Here is a 21,112-nt window from a genome sequence, read left to right as displayed (position 1 = left end):
ATTGGCCTATAAATCTTTGTTTTGGGGCATATTTGGCATTATTGCCCACCACCCTGTTTGCAGCAGGGCAGGCATTACCCATCAATAGCTGTAGCTTTTCTACTTGCAGCTGCGAAGGGGATGTGTTAACTGTGGGTCTTCTACCATCGTTGCAGAGCGCAACTGCGCACACTTTTAATATAATCTTTATCTTTAATCATATCAATAGATTGATATCAATAGATCAATCTATCAGTAAATCAGTATCAATAGACTGATCTATCAATCTATCAATTGATTGATATATCAACATAAAAAGGTGAACTAAAAAGTCTTGAATATGGCATCTGTACATTTTTCTCGAACACTGATTGTCTTTTATCGTGGGAAGTGAGGGGGGAGTAATGGCGGTGTGCAAACTGCAAAACCGCAAAAGGACAACGTGAACTGCCATTAGCTAAGCTCTCCAGGTTCATGATCATCAGTGTCCCGATCTGCTGTAAACCCAAGTGTCAAGACTGACAGGCTTTTCCCAGTGTGGTCTGGAATCACTGATTGCTTGTGTACAAAACTGCGAGGCTGGAGACGTCCCAGTTTGTTAATCAAATGCAGGGGCAAATCGGGTATTTGATCTGATTGACTGGTCTTATTATTTTTACTTTTTTAGCGTTGATATCAATGTATTGATCTACCAATATGGTTATTTATTTTTAAGATCTAAAGATATGCAGGAGAGGGGAGGCCATGGGCAATAGAAATGTTGCAGCAGGACAGGAAGTGGGAAGTACAGCAGTACAGTGGGAAATAGTCAGCAGCAGGGAGGAGAGTGAGGTGGAAGGATGCAAAGCAGCACAGGGGAGTAAGGGGGGTAAGACTAGGTGGGCTGGCTGCAGGCAGAGGGCAGAGGTCCAGAGCAAAGCTGTGCCCAATGGCAAATCTGTCCCACTTTGGTAACGAAGTAAAATTAAAATCATGCTATAAGTAGATTTGCTTGCCATGGAGAGAATGGAAAGTGAAAGAGGGACTAGAGAAAATATGTCTGTACAAGAAATCCTGCTGCGGTGGACATTCACGGTGGACATGCAACAAACACCTTGTGCGTAATTGGCCCTAGCTTCCTTTTTCCCTTTTGCACTTTGATTGCCTACCTGCTACAAAAACAAACACACTCACATGTATGGTCTGGGAATGAAGGAAACAATTACTGCTTCTCCCCCTGCTCCTCATTGGTATTCAAATATGCATAGGGCTTGATATGGATCACAGAGACTGGACTTGCAACATTCACATTGTAGTAAAGAAATGAAAGCGTATACATCATTTGTAAATATAACAGAGTGAGCAAGGGCAAAAAGGAAAGGCAATAAAGCCATGATCTGCTGGCCATAACTCTCTACATAACCCTAATGGAAAAGTATTAATTCTTGAAGTTTTACCTCAGTGTTCTGGGGTTCTTTGCCAGTGGTCAAGTTTGAGTCCATGTTAACATTTCTGTGATGCTGATTGCCTGGAAGGTGAGTTATTCCCTCTCCTCTTTCTCTCTTCCTCCACCCATTCAGTAAAAGGCACTTGGTAACCTCTTCTCCTGTGCAATGTACAGACCCCATTTGAAATAAGCTTTGATACCAATTCAGAGATGTAAGGCACTTTATCACAGCACCCACAAAGAGCCCCAAATCACATTGGAGATGCAGCTCAGGGGAGAATGAGAGATTAATCTTTCCTGTTATTTTCCTAATGTAAACACATGTTCCACAAGCTACTTGTGTTTCATGTTTTCAAATATAGTATGCTCTATCTAGATTGGGAAGTAGAAGATAGACAATCATTGTTGATGAGTCAAGAAATGTTTTGTGAAGTTTAGGATGGAATCTTTTAAGATCATGGAAGAGCTTTGCATTGTCTTTGTCATTTTGTATTGTCCATGATATCATCTGCATGAAGGTAAATTGTTCTGTATCCATTGAATGGGAAACATTCTGGAAATTGTATATATGAGCCTCTGAGTTCTATGGAAGACAGGTAGTATACAAAGTAATAAAAAAGGTTGCACTCTGGTATATTCAAAGTCCTGGTAGTGAATGGAATCCTTACGAGCCTGGATATTGTTGCATAATGAGTAGACCTAGGAAATTCATCCCTTATGTGTTTCACTTCCAATTGCAGTTTGTGCGTGTGTCCTCTGACACTCCCCCAAGAGTCATCTACCAGCTAATGACACAACACTGGGGCCTTGATATACCAAACCTCTTAATATCTGTGACAGGAGGAGCTAAAAATTTCAACATGAAGCCGAGACTGAAGAACATTTTCAGGAGGGGGCTTGTCAAAGTGGCACAGACAACAGGTAAAGTGACTTCCTGGCCCAGATGCAACAGGAAAGTGTGCATCCACAGCGAATGCAAAATAAATGTGGCAGCAGAGCGAGTCCATTCATATTCTTTGTTCCACAGGTGCCTGGATCATCAGTGGTGGTTCTCATGCTGGTGTCATGAAGCAAGTTGGGGAAGCAGTGCGGGGCTTCAGCTTAACCAGTAGCTACAAGGAAGGTGAGATTGTCACCATTGGCATTGCAACATGGGGGACCGTGCATAACCGCAACAGCCTCATCTGCCCTATGGTGAGTCAGAGGACCTCCAGACTTTCTATTAGGGGTATCAGTAACTTACAGTATGATCCTGTGCAGAGTTGCTTCAGTCTAAAGCCACTGAAATTAACATGTGTAGACTAGATTGGCCTCTGCACAAGATTGTAGTGTTGCTTCATTCAGGGGATGGGGTGAAAATAACTACAAGCTGTGGCAATGATGCCACCATGGAAGCTGTTGTGTGACTGAAAGTTATACAATGTTCACTAGAGTAGTGGGAAGACTGGGAAAAAAATGAAACCAGGTTCTAAAGCTCTTTTTGGTAACCCTAGGTGCCTTTTGGGCTTTGGTTCCAAAGCATGTATCATGCAGGGCTTACATTGTTTACATATACTTTATAACAATTTAATCCTTTACATGTATTAATTATCATGTCGTTTCCTATGTAGGCATCTTTAGTGGAATCTATATGGCCTCATAAGGCCATTGCTCTAACAATAGCACTTGCAGCCAAACAAGACACTACATTCTTAAACAAGTTAAGTTGAGCCAGCCTAATTCTCATCTGCCCTGTTGGGGTATTGCATTTGCACTATGAGCTGCACATGCTGTTCCTTTCATGGGCAAATACCAGTAGATCCCATCCCCTGGACCATTTTGGGTTGAGAAAATGGTGCAGGAAGAAGTCTCAACCCACTCCTTCCCCATATCTAATTCCTTATCTGAATTGGACTCCTGAAGGATCTGAAAATACAGTTTCCGCCTGTTGCCATCCAGCTGAGTCAAATGAGAGCTGGGTTGGAGAAACGTGACCCAAACTTGTAAAAAAATATAATGCCTAGTTTGTACCTTCACAGTCTGAATCCAGTATTTCTGTTCCAATTCATTTAATTTCAGTTGATTCTTGCCTTTGTATCCTGAAACAAATGTTCATATATTTAAAATCCACATGTATACAATCTGCCTGGAATGTAACAGTGTTTTTACTCTGTACACCGAATTTATGCAAGTACATATACTCGTGCACAGTTTTTCATGTTGTTTCCTTGAAAAGGGATGGAATGAGTGGCTGAGACAAGACTGTGAGATAAATTAAGATTTAAAATGTTTGCAGATGAAATTAATGAAGTCTATAGGCAGGGACATAGGTAAGGGGGGGGGGTGTTCTCGGGTTCAAACCCCTCCCATTACATGTTCAGCTTGCTTGAAACAATGCATGGAATGGAACAGCCGTAAAGCCCTCAGTCACCAAACCCACCCCATTAAAAATCTGTACCTATGTCACTGGCTGTAGGTTCAATTTCTTATGTACTAATTCACCATAATTTTTAAAAATGCTTTGATGATAAAGGAGGAATGGCCAATGGCCAAATAAAGGCAGCATTAATTACCTCTTCAGAGCAGGAACATACTTGTTCTTTTGTGTTCACATGGAAGGTTATGTTTGGGAGAAAAGTGCGGTTCAAATAGGGACAGATCCTACATCATTTGTGTGACTTGTTTGGTGTTGCCCACCACCACCCATGAATGTCAGTCCAGCTCTGCACTAATAGGATTACTGAGGCCTATCATTAGGACTGAAGCCCACCATTTAGGAATAAGTGAGTGACGTTCTCATTTTTGTTTCTTGACAGTAAACATCCCTAAGCCACATTGCCTCAATGATGGAACTAAGACTGTATTTGTTACTTAATATTTGAAATCTTAAAGGTGCACCTAGGCTTCTTAGCATTTTCCTTCTCATATTTACATGTTATAATACAGCCTCAGATAGGGGTGAGAGGCTGTGAGATGTGAGATCATAACGACAGAAGTCAAGAACAGACTGTCCCTTCCTACATTCATCAGATACCAACACTTTTCCTATACTGGTGAGAGCCAGTATTTGTCATGTTTCCTTTGACATTACAAAAATACTTCAGCATGCAAAACAGAATCCTGTCATCTTCCAAAAGATCTACCATTCTTTTGCAGAAAGATTTCAATAATGTCTAATGTATACACATACCCAACTATGGGTGGAACTACACATTACATGTATTTAAACATTTGTTTCCTTTTAATGACAAATTGCATTTGTTGGGGCTGCAGTTTCCAGAGGTGACAGTGGGGGAGTGAGAGAAGTGCCTCTTAACCCTTCTTCTAATCTAGTGTTTCCCACCATCACAATCGCCTTCTCCAAGCTGCTTTTATCCTCACTGAAGAAAATTTATAGTTTTTCACATTTTGCCCCTGGCGAGGGGTGGTCAAAGCAGCATGAAAATAGTGATGGGGAGGGGCTAACAGCACATATCTTCTGCCCCACCAGAAATATATCTTCTGCCCCACTAGGCTCCCTCTATATACCACAGCTTCAGCATCTACAATTTGTAAAAGAAACAAGGGCCTTGAAAATGATCACAGTACTCTGCATAAAGTGTAATTTTCACCCTAAGGGTCAGAGGTCCAAAAATTACTGTCAGTTTGTTTATTTGTTGTTTGTTTTCATATTTGCAGGGCAGTTTTCCGGCAGAGTATGTGCTAGATGAGGAGAGCCAAGGCAACCTCTCTTGTCTGGACAGCAATCACTCACATTTCATCCTGGTGGATGATGGGACACATGGGAAATATGGTGTAGAGATCCTCCTGAGGACCAAACTTGAGAAGTTTATTTCAGAGCAAACAAAGGTGAAAGAAGGTAGGGAGGCATCCTGTTGCTGTGAAAAAAAAATAGTAGAGCCACAGCTGTAATTAATAATGGAATAACACCCAATTCATCCAGCCTTAGTCAGATGAGGAATATTAAGGTCATCTTTTTCAGCTGGAGTGTAGGGCTCATGTTTTCCGATGAAGGGCTGAGACCATTGTCAGTATCACTGCACCTATTGTCTATGTTTATTACATTACATTATTTTACAAATGTATAGACCTCAACTTGTGTCTTTTTGAGAATATTGCTGTAGTGAAAAATTTGTGAAATAATAGGACACGTGTGGTAGCTAGGCAGAAAGAAAAAGCAGGCGTCTGCAGCTAATTGTCATTTAAAAAAAAGGTACTTTGGAAGCCACAGCTTATCATGGGAGGAAATGCTGCACCTGCTGAAATTCTCTTCCTTACATCAACTCACCCTAACATATACATGGTGTCTCCTCTCTCCCTGATGGCTCCCCCTCTCTCCCCCTTTTAAACTTCTGCTGCCCTTATTCATCTTTGGGCCTTTCGTCTCCCTCTCAAGAGGGGCTTTTTAGATTGTCTGGACGCTATATTTTGTACACTGTGTTTTAAATGGCCTTAATTATTTTAATATTTTTAAATTTATATTGTACTTATATTTATTGTGCTTATAAGTACAATATATATTGTACTTATATTTAAATTATGAGAGTGCTCTTTTGTTAAGTTGTGTTATGTTGTTTATGTTGTACACCACTCAGAGCCCTTGGGGGGTGAGCGGTATAAAAGTCTAACAACAACAACGATAACAACAACAACAACAATAACTATCAGCCAGCAATTTCTAGCTGGTGTTGTGTTCTAATGAAAGGACTTAAATCTGGGATCAGTGAGCGATATCCTATGACATAACAGGGACACTGTCATTGCCAGTGACAGAGAAGAAGATTAATCTGTTCTTCAGATTTAGGCTTTTTCTTGCAGTGTTTCCCATATGGTTCTGCATTCTGAAGACTCCTTGTAGAGTGCCTCTGACACCAAATTATGTATTGACCCTGTGAAAGTGGGCACCGCCAGGAAGGGAAGAACGATGCATTGTACACATATGGAAATGACTGAATTTTTATCTCCTCACAGGAGTTGCCATTAAGATACCAATTGTTTGTGTAGTCCTGGAAGGTGGCCCTGGGACTCTTGATGTAAGTACTCCACTGGGTCAAGAACATCTCACCTCAGAAAAGAAAATTGTGTATAGGAGAAAATTATCATTTTTAACACATATCCTAAGCACTCTAGACCTAATGACTCTTGATTTAATCACATAATGACTATTGGTTAAAGCGAATTTTTCAGTATTTGTGTACAAGAGCTGATGAATCAGGAGGAGATGTATAGTAAAAACACCCTTCTCTTCAAAGGGTTTTTACCTGCATGTGCCCTTTTATCTCACAAATACCAAAGAAATTATCTACGGTAACAGATAGTGAAGCCATATGCTTTAGCAAGTGTATACTCAGCACATGTTCTCATTCAGTTGTTTGGGAGGACACATAGCTGGGAAAGAATTTAAAAGTATGTTCTTCAAACTGTCTGAAGGTTGGTAGTCCAGAATGCTACTGCTTCAATGCACCACTGAGCACTGTTGAAGAGGAAAGGGAATCTGATTCCTTTACTAGAGTATACCAGGAGGTGAGAATGGAAACTACAACCATACTATGCAGGGGCATAGCTGGATAACATCTGGGTGTAATTACTTCCACCCACACTACTACTGCCACTGAGTAGCCATGAGTTGATGTGGTTTTGCAGGGTCAGCCTCAGTCTCTGTTTCATGATGGCTTCCAATAGAGGCATCAAACTGCCTTCTACTTGAATGGCTGTGGATGGAGTTCTCCTAGAGAACCACCACAGAAGTCACCCTTGCCTGCTGTAAAGCTGCTCAAAACCAATCTGTGTATTGAAGCTGTAGAATTCTGGACTGCAGGACTTCAGTTTGAGGGACATACTTTAATTCTTTCCCACATATAAAACTCCCCGTATTCTTGAGGTCATGGGAGGGTTGTGCCAACCGTTTCACATGTACAGCGTAGAGAAAGTATTTTACGTGGGAGGTCATTCATAAAGGTGAATCCTTACCTGCAGTCTGAAGTGGCGGAGTTCAGATTTCTAACATTGCAGCCTACCACCTCATTCTGTAAATTGACTCTGAAGTCAGCAGCAATGACAGTGGACATTTAGTAAGAACTGGGGATGTAACATCAGACTCTCCTGTTCTACAGACCATCTACAATGCAATCACAAACGGCACCCCTTGTGTGATTGTGGAAGGCTCAGGGCGTGTTGCTGATGTCATTGCGCAGGTGGCTAACTTGCCCATCTCCAAAATAAACATCAAGCTGATACAAAAAGAACTAAGAACATTCTTTAAGGACAGCTATGAGCAGTTCACTGAAAATAAGATTGTGGAGTGGACCAAAAAGGTAAGACTGAAAAAATACTCTATGTGGAAATATTACAGGTTTTCATTGGGGAAGTTTTACCCAAGGCAAAGGATATGCCATAGGACAGGGGTCTGCAACCTGCAGCTCTCCAGATGTTCATGGACTACAAATCCCATCAGCCCCTGCCAGCATGGCCAATTGGCCATGCTGACAGGGGCTGATGGGAATTATAGTTCATGAACATCTGGAGAGCTGCAGATTGCAGATCCCTGCCATAGGAAAACCTGTTTCTGACCTTGGTAATCATGTGTCAGTAAGAAATATATATATAACTTCTGTTCCCCAGTGTTAACTTATAAAATAGTTACTTTCTTTCGATGTTCCCTGCGGAAACCTTTGCTCAACATTGCACAGATTATAAGCTTATGACTTGGTGGACAGCAAGTTATGTAGGAGAACTCTGCACAGTAGTGGGGCTTCAACTCATGGGTCGGGATCCTCAGGTGGGTCACAGAACCCTTCCTTCTAGCTCTTAAACCTCCTCGCTCCCCAAGAACCAATATTGTTGCTGATTTCTGAAAGGACCTGCTGCTTTTCAAACCATGGTGAACCAGATTTTTCTAAGTTGGCAGGACAGGTAGCCTGGTCATAGATTGAAGTCACATAGATTGAAGGGGTAGCGACTGGGACCACAAAATGGAGGTGCAATGGTCATGGCAATGTGCTTGCAACTTAATTGTTCCTAAGCTGCAGCCTGAGGTTAAAGGTGGGTCCCAGCTGCAAAAATAATGTTCTCTCCTGTGTAATGTAGTGTAGAGGATGTCATTTGAGCAGTCTCTGACTCATCACTGACCTCTACTTCAAATTCACTATGTGTTCTTCAGCAAGCCACAGTTGTTTCGCCCTCAGACCTCCAGAAGTAAGGGAATATCCAGCCTACCTTACATGGTTATTGTAAAACTCTTACCGTTCTTTTATTTGTTATTTAGACATATTTATATTCTGCTTTTCCTTTTCAGTGGTGTTCCAAAGTAGATTATAACATTGTTCTCCCTTCCTCCATTTTTTCCAAATAAAAACTGTGTGAGGTAGGTTAGGCTGAGTGTGTGTGACTGGGCCAAGGTCACCCAGCAAGTTTTCATGGCAAAGTGGGGAATCAAATCTGGGTCTCCCAAATCTTAGTCTGACACTCTAATTATGACACCATACTGGCTGTCTTGTTGTATAAACACTAAGAATCATGGTCTCATGGTGTCTGCTGGGGTTAGAAAATTTGCAAGGTATGAATACAGAAACTCTCCCTGTTCCCATTCTATGCCTGAACTAAACCTGGGTATGTACAACTGGAATGACACATTCTGCTGCTTTTTGTCCCAACTTCCTTCTCTTCTCTTTGTTGTCTGTCTCATCACAAATTTTGGATAGTAAGCTCTTTGGGCAGGACCAGTTTGATCTTTGTAAATTTCCATTTACACTGATTGCACTGTACACATTAGAAATAATAATTCTAAAAACCAAATGCAGAGACTCTGGAGGTCAGTATATCTGGGAAAACTGAGAGCCAGTGATTGTAAATTCATGGCAAGTTTAGTAAAATCTTCATAGGGAGAAGTTACTACTGAATGTCATTATAGCAGCTGCACATTTGTTTTGCAGATCCAAGATATTGTCCGCCACAGGCCGCTCCTGACCATTTTCAGAGAAGGGAAAGATGGGCAGCAGGATGTTGATGTGGCCGTTCTCCAAGCAATGCTGAAAGGTGAGCAGTGACTATAGCTGAGCTGACTCTGAGGTTGTCTGTAATCACACAGATGCACACAATTGCAGCTGCGACCCCAGTGTGACATGCAGTCATTCTTCTCTTTTAGATCTGTCTTGAGGAGAGATTTTTTTGCCTGTTTGGGGATAGAAGACAGTCTTGATTGGTCCTTGTATTTATCACAAAGCCACCACCCGCATTTCCCTAAAATGTTAAAAAGGGGGGGGAGTGTCAAATATTGGAGCATTTAAGCATGCCAAGCTCTTGAAAAAATAAATAACTCCCCATGACGAATTTATACAGCTGCTTAAAACATGGGGGGCGGTGTGTGTGTGTGTGTGTCTGTTTTGAATCCAAAATCCAGAGGCCTGATCTAGGCACTGAAGCAGGGATGGAGCTAATAGCAGAAAAACTCTATGGCAGAGCTAATTCTATAGCAGAAAAACCCACAACTGTTGGATGGTGTTCTTGAAGACATGTCTATATGTTAGTTAATTGATGGTCAAGCTAGACATTTCTTTATTTTTATGACACAGAAGACCTGTGATCAGGATATTCTGCAAACTGGGCTTGTTGTTTAGGTAATTGGAGGGTGGTTGGTGGGGGATTATCCACCCCACATGCCTGCTTTGAAGACTGGAAAGCAGCATTCGAATAGGAGTGTTTTAATGGCTTCCTCCTTTACCCTTCCCCTAATGTAAATAATCTCCTGTTTGTTCTACAAGAAACGATAGGTAAAAGAATATAGGTTAAGCGTTACCCCCAACCAAAACGTCTGTTGAACCAATGATCATGTGCAGGCTGGGTAGGGCTGGTGTGCTGCCACAGCAACACGCAGTGCTGAGGAGGCTCAGAGCTGGACCTGGTCTGCTGGCAGTTTAGCAAAGAATAAAGTTCAAGGTTACCAAGACCATGGGAAAGTTCAAAGAGAAGTCAGTCAGGGCAGGAGTCAAATGCCAAGAATGCATATGGCAACCAAGAGAATCCAAGAATCAAGGTCAAAAGCCGGTCCATTGTCAGTCAGATCTGGAGACAACAATGGTGTGCAAACAAAGTCAGGTAGAATCCACTTTGCAACCACTATTTCAGTTTCTGTCCATGGCTTTTTATTCTTCAGAGCTACTTGCCTGCGACTGTTCATTCAAAGGCTTTGGGTAATGCCTAGCCTGTAGTCTTGCTTAGCAGCGTCTCTCCTTTAAGGCCAGTCTCAATCTTTGTCTGCACCTCACACTTGCATCTGGAGACTCAGAGCTGCTAGCATTGTCTTTAGCCCTGCTGATTAGTTCTGAGCCAGAAGCCTGTATGGTTCAGGCTCTACCAGTTCAGCTGGCTTCTCTTTGCAAGGCTCCACTAACCTTTTCTCAGGCGAGCTCTCTGCTGCAGCAGGGGCTTCTTCAGAGGAGCTGTCAATTGCAGCAGGGGGGAGGCATGACAGGTCAAGATTCAGTATCAAACAGCTTCAGGTGTTCTTTATATCTCTGTTGTAGCCTCCCGATACCGTGATAATTTTGGCCGTGAGAACTGGGACCACCAGCTGAGGCTTGCAGTAGCATGGAATCGGGTGGATATTGCCCGGAGTGAAATCTTCACTGACAATCATGAGTGGAAGGTGGGTCATTCTTTGGTGATGTATTGGCCACAATTATGTCCCTTTTCTGTCCACATGGGTTAGCGCAGGGTCCAGAAGTACTAGCCTTGCCTTGACTGCAAAAAAAGGAAAAAAACAACATGTGCACAGGATCGCTAGGCAAAACAACCTTTATTCATCTACCTTGAACAGCAAAATCACACATGGATGAACTGCAAGCTGAGGAAACCTCCATGGAGAATCTTCCTGGAGAATCTGCTGCAGCACACAAAATGGCAGCCACAGCTGTGCAATGGACAAGAGCTCCATACAGCAGGCAGGGGAAAAGATTTGCTTTGGCTGGCAACATTTGTGTTCTCCTGCACTGTGGGAACACAAAATGCCAAAATGGATCTTTCTATAAGGTTCTAAAGATGTTACATTTGTGCTGTGTGGAATTCACCAATGAGAGACAGAAAAGATGATCTTATGATCACTGATCCTTTCCCATTAGCTGTCCTCTGCCTGCCTGCTTTGGTTTCATGACTAAGCTACAGCTGCTGCCATTACCAGAGGTAGCGCCAAGTTCTTGCATGCTTTCCCCTCCCTGCCTTTGGGATGCCTTCTCTTACATGTTTCCATGTCATGGGCCTGAGCCCTCTGTATTAATGCTGGCTCCTGCTGGCTGTTTTCCTGCCCAACAGCCCTGTGATCTGCACCCAATGATGGCCGCTGCCCTCATAGCCAACAAGCCAGAATTCGTGAAATTGTTTCTGGAGCAAGGTGTGCGCCTGAAGGAATTTGTTACCTGGGATACCCTCAACTACCTCTATGAGAATTTGGTGGCCTCCAGTGTCTTCTATGGGAAGCTGCAGAAGGTGCTTCTGGAAGAGAAGGAGCACTCGGCCTTCTCCAGAGTCCCCAGGGTCCAGCTGCATCACGTATCCCAGGTGCTAAGGGAGCTGTTGGGGGACTTCACACAGCTGCTGTACCCCAAGCCGAAGAACACTGATCGACATCGTCTCTCCATCGCTGTGCCTCATATCAAGCTCAATGTACTCCATTTCTGCAATGCTGTTAACCCCTTAACCCTCTTCTGTCTTTTAGCTTTACAGTAGGACCTCTTAGTGCTTTCCACCACAGGCCTTCCTTGACCATACCTGGGTGGCCCATTCCTCTCTCTCCTCTACTAACAGTGGCCACTGCTCAAAATACCAGAGATACCTGTGCTTCAGCCCAGCACCAATCTTTGCTAAGATTATAATATAAACAGGTCTTAAATTATGTCCCTGTTCCCTTCTGCCACTTTGCAGAAACAGCTAAAGTTGAGATGAGATAGGACCAGTTATTGGGGATTTCTTCTTTGGTGCTCCATTTTCATTCACATTTCCTATGTTGGTCTTCGACCTGTATATCCCAAACCGTTTCCCATAAGGGGCTAAAAATCAACTGCAGCTGATAGTTTCCCAAACCCATCTGTTTTGCTCTCCTGGCCCCCTTCTATCCCAGGAGATAGTGCTAGAGAAGACCAGGTGAGTTGAGGGGAAAATGAGCTAGTAGATCCTTTACCAGGACTTAGACCCTTCCACACGTGCAGAATAATGCACTTTCAATCCACTTTCACAGTTATTTGCAAGTGGATTTTGCCATTCCGCACAGCTGCAAAGTGCACTGAAAGTGGGTTGACAGTGCATTATTCTGCATATAAATCAAATAAATAAATATTATTTATTTACTTACTTACTTACTTACTTACTAACTTACTTACTAACTTACTTATTTATACTGCTAACCCACCCTCCCCTGAAGGGCTCAGGGTGGTGTACAGCAATATAAAACAACATAAAATCCATAAAACCAGTAAAACATTCCAATCAATAAAACAGATGGCAACAAAACTCCCATCTGCACTCATAGGGAAGCCGAGATGGTCTTATTTATCTTCCCAGCTGGCCAGGTGGGAACGCTTGGTGGAACAAGGTCATCTTACAGACCCTGCAAAGGGGCCTTAGTCTTCTCCTTGCTTTTGTCTTCTTCTAGTGGCCAGAGCTGAATGGTGACTTCCTTCTGGGTCTACTTTCACACAGTTACAGTGGTTCTTTTGGTTCTTATTGCTGCTGTTCGTATTTTTACTGATTTTTACATCACTTTGCATCTCTCCACCCATGGTCACCATTCCTTCCCAGTGTGCACCACTGGAGGGCTTTTTAATTTGTTTTCTTAAAAAAAGATAATTGCTACATTGCTGTAGCACTGTAGTGATTAAACCAATTACTAATGTTTAGAAAAAGGAAAAAAATCCCTCCAGTGGCGAGTCAGTGAACAAGGAACCAAGGTGTGCAGCAATTCACACTTCCCCACTCATATGGCATGTGAACACTCTTTGACTACAGTCTTTTCCATATCAAACTAGAGGTGGGAAAGATGGGAGAAAAATGAGGTGGAGAAAATCTGGGTAGTGTTGTTCAGTTCAGTTTTTATTATGGCCTACAGGCAGAGGCGTAGCAAGGGGGAAAAGCATCCAGTGCACTGGTGCATCCTCTGCCCCCACCCCAGAACACCCCCGGAACGCCCTTGCCACACCTCCATAGGGGTGTGCGCCCGGTGCGTGACACACTCCCCAGTCCCCTTGGAGCTACACCTCTGCCTACAGGCCATTCAGAAACAGAAACACTTTGATAAATTAACTAGCTGCGTAAAATCTTAGCATTCATCATTCATCTTTAAATAACTAAAGGTTTAAGGGCTACACAGGATGTTAACCTCTATGTGGAAAAACAGATTTTTTTCAAAGCTGAAGGTGGCATAAAAGAGGCATCGTGGTACTGCCGCTGCTGTCTCTGGCAAATAGGCTTTGCAGGTTTTTATATTTTTTCAAAAAACTAATTGGAGACGTAAGAATAGAAATAGGATTCTTCATGGAGGTTTTGCTTCTTTTCAGCGGTGCTGTTTTCAGTAGCATCCACATGACTTTATCCTATGTTTATTCTTTTAACATGTTTTCTCTGCTTTGTTGCGATCAATCCTAAATATGATCTTTTTGGAAAGATTGCAGCCAGAGTGCTTTTGGATACCATGTGAATGAGAAAGTGCACATATTTTGGGGTCCTGCCTTTCTTAGCACCATTTTTCCCCAAGCAGCCAATTCATCCCAGCTTTACAGGCTGTTTAAAATGGGCATTAGCTATATTGCTATACTGTTATAAGGAGCCGCGTGGCATAGTGGTTAAGTGCTTGCACTGCCACTCACATGGCCAGGAGTTTGAGCCCCCTGTGGGTCAGATATCCTGGCAGCTGGCTCATGGTCAACTCAGCCATCCATCCATCCATCCATCCATTCCTTGATCGGTAAATGAGTACCTATAGCTAGAGGGTAAAGAATAGCTGGGGAAAGCAATGGCAAACTACCCCACAGAAATGGCTTGCCTATGAAATCACTGCTTGCAGTGGTACCCCAGGGTTGGACACAACTGAAGGGGAAACTTTACTTTTTTACTATACTGTTATAACATTAGAATGATCTATGGCAACAATATACTAGTTTCCAGCTTCCTTTCTTTTTTGCCCCCCCCCTCCCCATTTTAATATTAGTCTCCAGCTTTTATTGGTTGCAGATTTAGAATGCTTCATGCATCTCCTTATTGCTGCAACCAAAAAAAGAAGGCTGATCATTAGTATATTGTTATAAAAGATTGTTATGTTATAATGCCATTACCAATTGTCTAAGCCTGGAAAAGGTAAAGAAATGGTAGCCATGGGTGGCTAAGGTGAGGCAAGTGAGGGAAGAACTGATGTGTGGATGCTCTGCAGCAATGAAAGGTACATGAAGAATCATCTCTGTGTAGAAGTGGCCCTGATCCTGGGCAGTTGTGCCTCTGTCATAATTCCTTCAGCTTTCTTTGCAGTTGTGGTTTGCCTCCAGCTTTTACAAGTGCTTTTCTGTAGGTACAAGGGGTGAATCTTCGATCCCTCTACAAGCGTTCTGCTGGCCGTGTCACATTTACCATGGATCCCGTGAGGGATTTACTCATTTGGGCAGTTGTCCAAAACCGCAAGGAGTTGGCTGAAATCATCTGGGCTCAGGTAAAGATATTTTCCCAAGTTGTATCCAGATTGCGCTGTGCCCACCTCACATGGTCTTGTGGGAGATCGCTCAGTTTAAAAAACATAGCCTTTCATTCTGAGCCCTACCAGCAAACTGAGGTCCCCAGTTTAAACATTGAAAGTGATGCTGTTTCAGGGTGGGGGAGAATCAACCCCAAAATAGCATCACTTTCAATGTTGTTTAAACTGGGAACCCCAGATTCTCCCTTTAAGGTGGATTTAAAAGGAGAATCTGGGCTCCCTAGTTTAAACACCATTGAAAATGATGATGTCTGGGAGTGGATTCCAGCATCACTTGTTTAAACTGGGCATAGCTACAAGGGGGCCAGGGGGTGCGCATTGCACTGGGTACGCACCTGGGGGCATCAAACTCAGATTTTGCTCAGGGCTCCAGTTTGCCTAGTTACGCCACTGCCTTACCAACCTTCAGGTGGGGCCTGGAGATCATTTTGCCATTTAGATAAATTTAATCTCCCATTCTGGGCCCCCAAAATGAATTTTTGTGGGCATACCAAATACATTTCTCCACAAATAACAAATGTGCTATTACATGTATTCAGAACTTGCCTTGCCAACCTCCAGGTGGAGCCTGGAAATCTGGACTTGCAACTGATCTCCAAACCTGATCCCCTGGAGAAAATGATTCCTTTGGAGGGAGGGCTTTACAGTGTCCTAACAGTTTCCTCCCCACTCAAACCCTGCTGTAGCTAGCTTTCTTCCACAAGTCTCCAGGAATTTCCCAACCTGGAGCTGGAAACCTTATTCCCCAAGTCTCAAACAATTCCTTAGGGAAAACCACCTCTCTCTCTCTCTCTCTCTCTCTCTCTCTCTCTCTCTCTCTCTCTCTCTCTCTCTCTCTCTCTCTCTCTCTCTCTTTTCCTTGCTCTCTCCTCAAATCTGGCTGTGCAGCCTGTGTCCACACCCTTCAGAAAAGTCAGACACACATCAGAAAACATTCCGTATCAGGCTTGCCAACCTCCATGCTGGGCCTGGAGATCTGTGATATATGTACGAATGTACATGGATGTAAATAAGACACAAAATGTTAAAACTTAGTTGAAGCAATTTTATTTACATAGTTACAGTCTTCTTGGCAATTTAGGGCCTTTCCCCACTTACCTTAAGCCCCGCGCTACTCTCCCTAAGTAGCGCGGGGTCCCGGGGCACTCCCCACGACAGGGGCGGCGACAGCGCAGCCACCCCGACGCTTCCGCTGTAGCGCCCCCTCACTGCGCGGCATCCCAAGCGCTGGAGAAAACGTCGTGAGGATGCCCGGGCACGCACCAGGGATGCCGCATGCTGAGAGCAGCGTGCAGCATAAGGGGGATCGGGGTGAGTGGGGAAACGCCCTTAGATGGGAAAACAGAACTGTAATATAAACAGAGTTAATATTAGTGATACAATTACAAGTTGAATCAAAACATTTTTCCAAAGTGACATGTTCCTAAGAACCTTGAACACTTGGTGCCAAATAGCTTGGTTCCCAACAAATTTAAGGCCTTGCTGCCGCACCCTCCACCAACAGCTGTCTAGAGTCAGTTGTATTGCACAGTGTCACCACAATGGCTTTACTGCTAGTATTGCATAAAAACCTTCAATTTTGAGAACTAAGTTAAAGAGATAAGGCTATAACAGGGTTATATTATATCTATGTCTGTATTTTTTTTTAATTGAATTGGGTTCAAATTGCCTTTTAAGATTTAAAAGCTTTCTGGTTTTAGCATTAATGAAAATTTACCATATAGGGGATTATTTTGGCAGCTGGATTTGGGTGGGAAGTCAAATTAGTTATTTATAGTTTATACCTATATTGTCTTAGTATAGAATGACTGGTTCACTGATGACTACTTTCCCTTGCTAGTTTTGTTGTAGTTGTGATAAAATCAATTTTTAAAAAGATACTTGGCTGGACAGAAAGAGCACACTGTGCCCCAACAGTTCTGCCAAAATCTCAGGGCTTCAGCTTGGCTGCTTGGGCAGAGAACCGGCCTTGTGTCCTAAGCAAACAGGCCAGGTGTGCCACTGATTGGCACACACAGTAGGGCTTTCCTGCCACTGAGCAAGACCATATGTAGGGCACAGAGCAGTTGGTCGGAAGCGATGAATTGCTACGATGCCAGCAGACTAGGAGCAGGTAGCATGATCTGTACTGAAAGAGCAACTTTTCCAAAAGCTAGGGCTGCAGAAAGGTACACTGTCAGCCCAGGGTTAGAAGAAGTATCATGTTCTTGCTAATTTGAGTTCTTTTGCTGCAGAGTCAGGACTGCATTGCAGCAGCTTTGGCCTGCAGCAAGATACTGAAAGAGTTGTCCAAAGAGGAAGATGACACTGACAGCACAGAGGAAATGCTGACCTTGGCAGAGGAGTATGAGCATCGAGCCATTGGTGAGTCAGGGCTGGGGTGGTTTGGAGTCAGATATGAGCTAAGTAGCAACTCCGGTCTCCTGTTTCTGTGCTGCCACCTCACAGACAGTTTCATTCCTGTGCCACCATCTATGCTGCATTGGCTTCATGCGACTCCCAGCCCAAAGTATCCTTTTGGTGAGCAACCTGCTCAATTCTGCCCTAGAATTCCTTCCCCTGTGGCATTATCTCTCAAAAAAACTGGCGCACAGTTGCAGCCATATAGATCCCAGGGATTTGATTCAGCCTGAAATTTGGCAAGTTTTTAGTAGTTGCCTGTTCATGCTCTCAACCACAGGTGAACACTGGAATCAGTACTCAGAAACCAGGGTGTGATTACTAAGGTTGACTACATGTTACATAGTCATTGGGTCATGCTTAGGTCCATCCTAGGGACTTTCAATCAGATGTTCATTGCAAGCTCCCTTCTGGGAACTCAGTTTCTAGACACTGGAGAGGCACAATCTGGATTGAGACAATCGTGTACAAGCAAGGGGCTTCAGCTTCTTCCCCCACTGTATCGGGAAGTAGTGCTCAACTGAGGCTGTTTCAGGTTGGGAAAATAGCACTTGGAGCCACTTCTGGCTTGAGAATCTTCTCTCCACATGCCATGGTCTCAGTGGGAATTAAGTCTGCAGCACACGAGACTGGGACTCCGGAACACATTTGCTGGCCCAATCTGGAGGCATATCTGGGAAAAATCTATCATGAGGTTAAACTCTTAAGCCCATCTGCTATCTTTGGGTATCCTCCTTCCTTCAATTCCAGCCACATACCTCTACCTCTGTGTCTACACACTGTGTGTAGTGTGTGATGTTCATACATAGACAGCCCAGGCTGTAGCTCATGCTGAAAGTACATATGAAAATGGCAGGTGCCGTGAAACTAATAAATGTCTCTTTTTTAGGTGTTTTTACTGAATGTCACCGGAAGGATGAGGAGAGAGCCCAGAAGCTCCTGATCCGTATCTCAGATGCTTGGGGCAAAACCACCTGCCTACAACTAGCCCTGGAGGCTAAAAACATGAACTTTGTGTCTCATGGGGCCGTCCAGGTGTGATTCACTTTCTTAGTGTGTTTCCAGATGATAACCCCCCAAAAAGCAATGTTGTTTTACTGTTACTGTGGAAGAGCAAACCCAATTCAATGGTGATTATGCATTAAGGTAATCTCCATGCTTTTTCCAAAAGAGATTGCAATGCCAGTGCTTTTGCTGCTTCCTACAAATTGCTTCCCACAAATTGTTGCTGCTTCAGAATCTTGTTTGCCTATCTTTTGCCTCATAAGAGCTCCCAGGGCCACTACCCACTTACCTCACTAAACTGCAACGCCGCTGCGACCCCGCAATGAAAAGCCTCCGTGGCTTCTGACCACAGAGACATTTGTTCCCCACACGTTTGCAATTCTTGAAATAACGCGGGCAGCAAAGAGCGGGAGTTCCGTTGCAATGAAGGGAATGGAGCGCTCCGATTGGCCGTCGAACGTGTGCGTCATGAGTTACGAGAAAGTGGCTGGCCAGCCCGGCGAGGTCTCCAGTGTGATTGGCTGGGAAGAGGTTGTTTATGATAGGTTACGCCGGCGTGAGTCACGAGCGATCATCAAAGAAGCTAACAGCCCTCTATTAAAGACGTCGGCACATGCTGACGTCAGCAGTCATCGTTGGCTGCGCGTTCTGTGGAGACACGTCATCAGCAGTGTTTGGAAGTGAAAGCAGAAGCCAGCTCGCACGCACGCCTCTTGTACTTCCTCATTCGCTCGGCGCCGACTTTTCCATTTGCTCAGCACGGGCTTTGAACAAGTTGAGGCGATGAAGGCGTGACCGACTGGATGTCGACCGTGTCTACGTCATCACTACAGCGCACTTTTAGGCGGGGACACCCCCACTTAACAAGATGAAGCTCCCTGTTCCTGATTGGCCGTGAGCTGCGCGTCACAGCGAATCAGCCGCGCGCAAACAGCCGAGGTTCCCCACAACCCCGCGGCACCCGCGGGGTTTTTTAAAAAGTTGCTCTTTTTAGCGGAGCTAATTTGCCGCGCAGCCAGGAGGCGGGAGAGAGGTAAATCCCTGACAGCCGCGCAGTGAGCGCCGGAGATGTGGGGAGCGTCCAGGACCCCCGTGGCTTTTAAAGAGGTGACCCCGCGGCTTATGGTGAGTGGATAGTGACCCCCAGATAACATCTACTGCTCTTTCTTGAGGAAGATAAAATGAAGTGAAATGAGAAGTGGTTTCTTTCTTCCCTTTTTCTTCGCTTTTTATCTTTCCTTTTTATCTTTTCTTTTTCTTGCAACTACCAGCACTGACTACATGCAGAGGCATATTTAGAGTGGATGCATGTCCTGGGTGCCACTTGAACTCTACATGGACATAAGAGGCATAGTCCACAGTTTAAAGCTGTATCTCAGTTAGGCTGCTGGCTTGGCCAGGCTGTGTTCAGATTTAGGCTGCTGGCTCTGCTTGTGTGGCTCCACTTCCAAAGTCACATGGATTTCAGAGTTGGCCTGCACAGTTCAACACTGAACCTGGCCAGGCTGCAGATGAGGGAGGTGGAGAAGAGGTTTTAGTGCTTTCCCTAGGCACTGTTTTCCATAGATATCCTGAAGGGAAGCAAGCCTTCTCCTTTTCACTTTTTCTTTTCAAGTTAAAACCAGGGTGTGTCCTCTAGTGATAGAAGACCTCCTCTTGAGCCGCTTCAATTTACATTTGCTATTTGCAGTTTTTTTCAGCACACTTTCAAGGGAGAATTAGTCTTTTGGAGTGCTCATGAAGAAGGATTACAAAATGGTGATTCTCTCACCATCATGCATTCTTGTACATGTGCTGTTGCCACATTTCTGTGAGCAGCTGGAGTCATCACTAGAGAAAGGGGCTTCTATGAACCCATCCATAGTCCCAGATTGCAATCATGCAGCCCCACAGTCACACGGACACTGTAGTCATCAATCTTCTTCACTGTGGACTTGTGCTGGTCTACAAGGGAGGGCAGAGCTGACTACCTGGTCTGACTCAGCCACAGCTGGAACACACCTCTTCTCTAAAGCTGTTTTGAGGTCTTTTGGGTTGTCGCCTTATTCTATGGTGTAAAATGCACAGTGGCCTCAGAATGGTATCTGCTGCCCTCTCTCAAAAAGAACCCCCCCATCCTTCACTTTCTGTCTGCCACCTGGTACCAGACATAGAAGAATGCCCCGGCATGCATTGCACGTTGTTCTCACAATACTCCTCTCCCCTTTGCAGGCCTTCTTAACCAAAGTCTGGTGGGGGAAGATGAGTGTTGACAATGGAATCTGTCAGGTCATCCTGTGTATGCTGTTCTTCCCCCTGCTCTACACCGGCCTCATCACATTCAGGTATTTGCAGGTCTTTACAACATTAATTTTTTATGTTTATGTGCAAGACAGCCATACTGATGGGAAAACAGCTAGATGTAACAAGTTCTTTTATTAGCCTCTCTCGATGCCTGGTTGAAGGAGCTGTGGCTCAGAGGTAGAGGATGTGCTTTGCATGCAGAAGATCCCAGGTTCAGTCCCTGGAAACTCAAGTAAAAAGGATCAAATAGTGGTGGGTGATGCGAAAGGCCTTTATCTAAGACCCTGAAAAATGGTTGCCAGTCAAAGTAGACA

The 21,112-nt window shown here is 44.1% G+C and overlaps 1 protein-coding gene across 3 annotated transcripts in view; it reads left to right on the top strand.

Annotated features, from left to right (window-relative positions):
• The window catches only part of TRPM2 (transient receptor potential cation channel subfamily M member 2), a 47,137-nt gene that overhangs the window by 4,863 nt on the left and 21,162 nt on the right, over positions 1 to 21,112 (top strand). For 2 of the 3 annotated variants that reach the window (XR_007245299.1, XM_048506386.1), the window contains exons 5-16: positions 2,146 to 2,326; positions 2,433 to 2,599; positions 5,063 to 5,243; positions 6,356 to 6,417; positions 7,498 to 7,698; positions 9,316 to 9,418; positions 10,906 to 11,027; positions 11,690 to 12,040; positions 14,931 to 15,068; positions 17,345 to 17,474; positions 18,400 to 18,545; positions 20,727 to 20,839. Coding sequence is in view for 1 of the 3 variants with exons in the window: in XM_048506386.1 (XP_048362343.1) it covers positions 2,146 to 2,326; positions 2,433 to 2,599; positions 5,063 to 5,243; positions 6,356 to 6,417; positions 7,498 to 7,698; positions 9,316 to 9,418; positions 10,906 to 11,027; positions 11,690 to 12,040; positions 14,931 to 15,068; positions 17,345 to 17,474; positions 18,400 to 18,545; positions 20,727 to 20,839 (1,895 nt within the window). In the remaining 2 variants the exon portion in view is untranslated. Of the gene's footprint in view, positions 1 to 2,145; positions 2,327 to 2,432; positions 2,600 to 5,062; positions 5,244 to 6,355; positions 6,418 to 7,497; positions 7,699 to 9,315; positions 9,419 to 10,905; positions 11,028 to 11,689; positions 12,041 to 14,930; positions 15,069 to 17,344; positions 17,475 to 18,399; positions 18,546 to 20,726; positions 20,840 to 21,112 lie in introns of those variants that run through there. The other variant, XM_048506387.1, reaches the window with a different exon arrangement.

The sequence above is a fragment of the Sphaerodactylus townsendi genome, linkage group LG08 (assembly GCF_021028975.2).
Source record: "Sphaerodactylus townsendi isolate TG3544 linkage group LG08, MPM_Stown_v2.3, whole genome shotgun sequence".
Classification (NCBI taxonomy): Eukaryota; Metazoa; Chordata; class Lepidosauria; order Squamata; family Sphaerodactylidae; genus Sphaerodactylus; species Sphaerodactylus townsendi.
The sequence above is the reverse complement of the archived record's forward strand: the minus strand, read 5'-3'. Positions and strand labels throughout refer to the sequence as shown.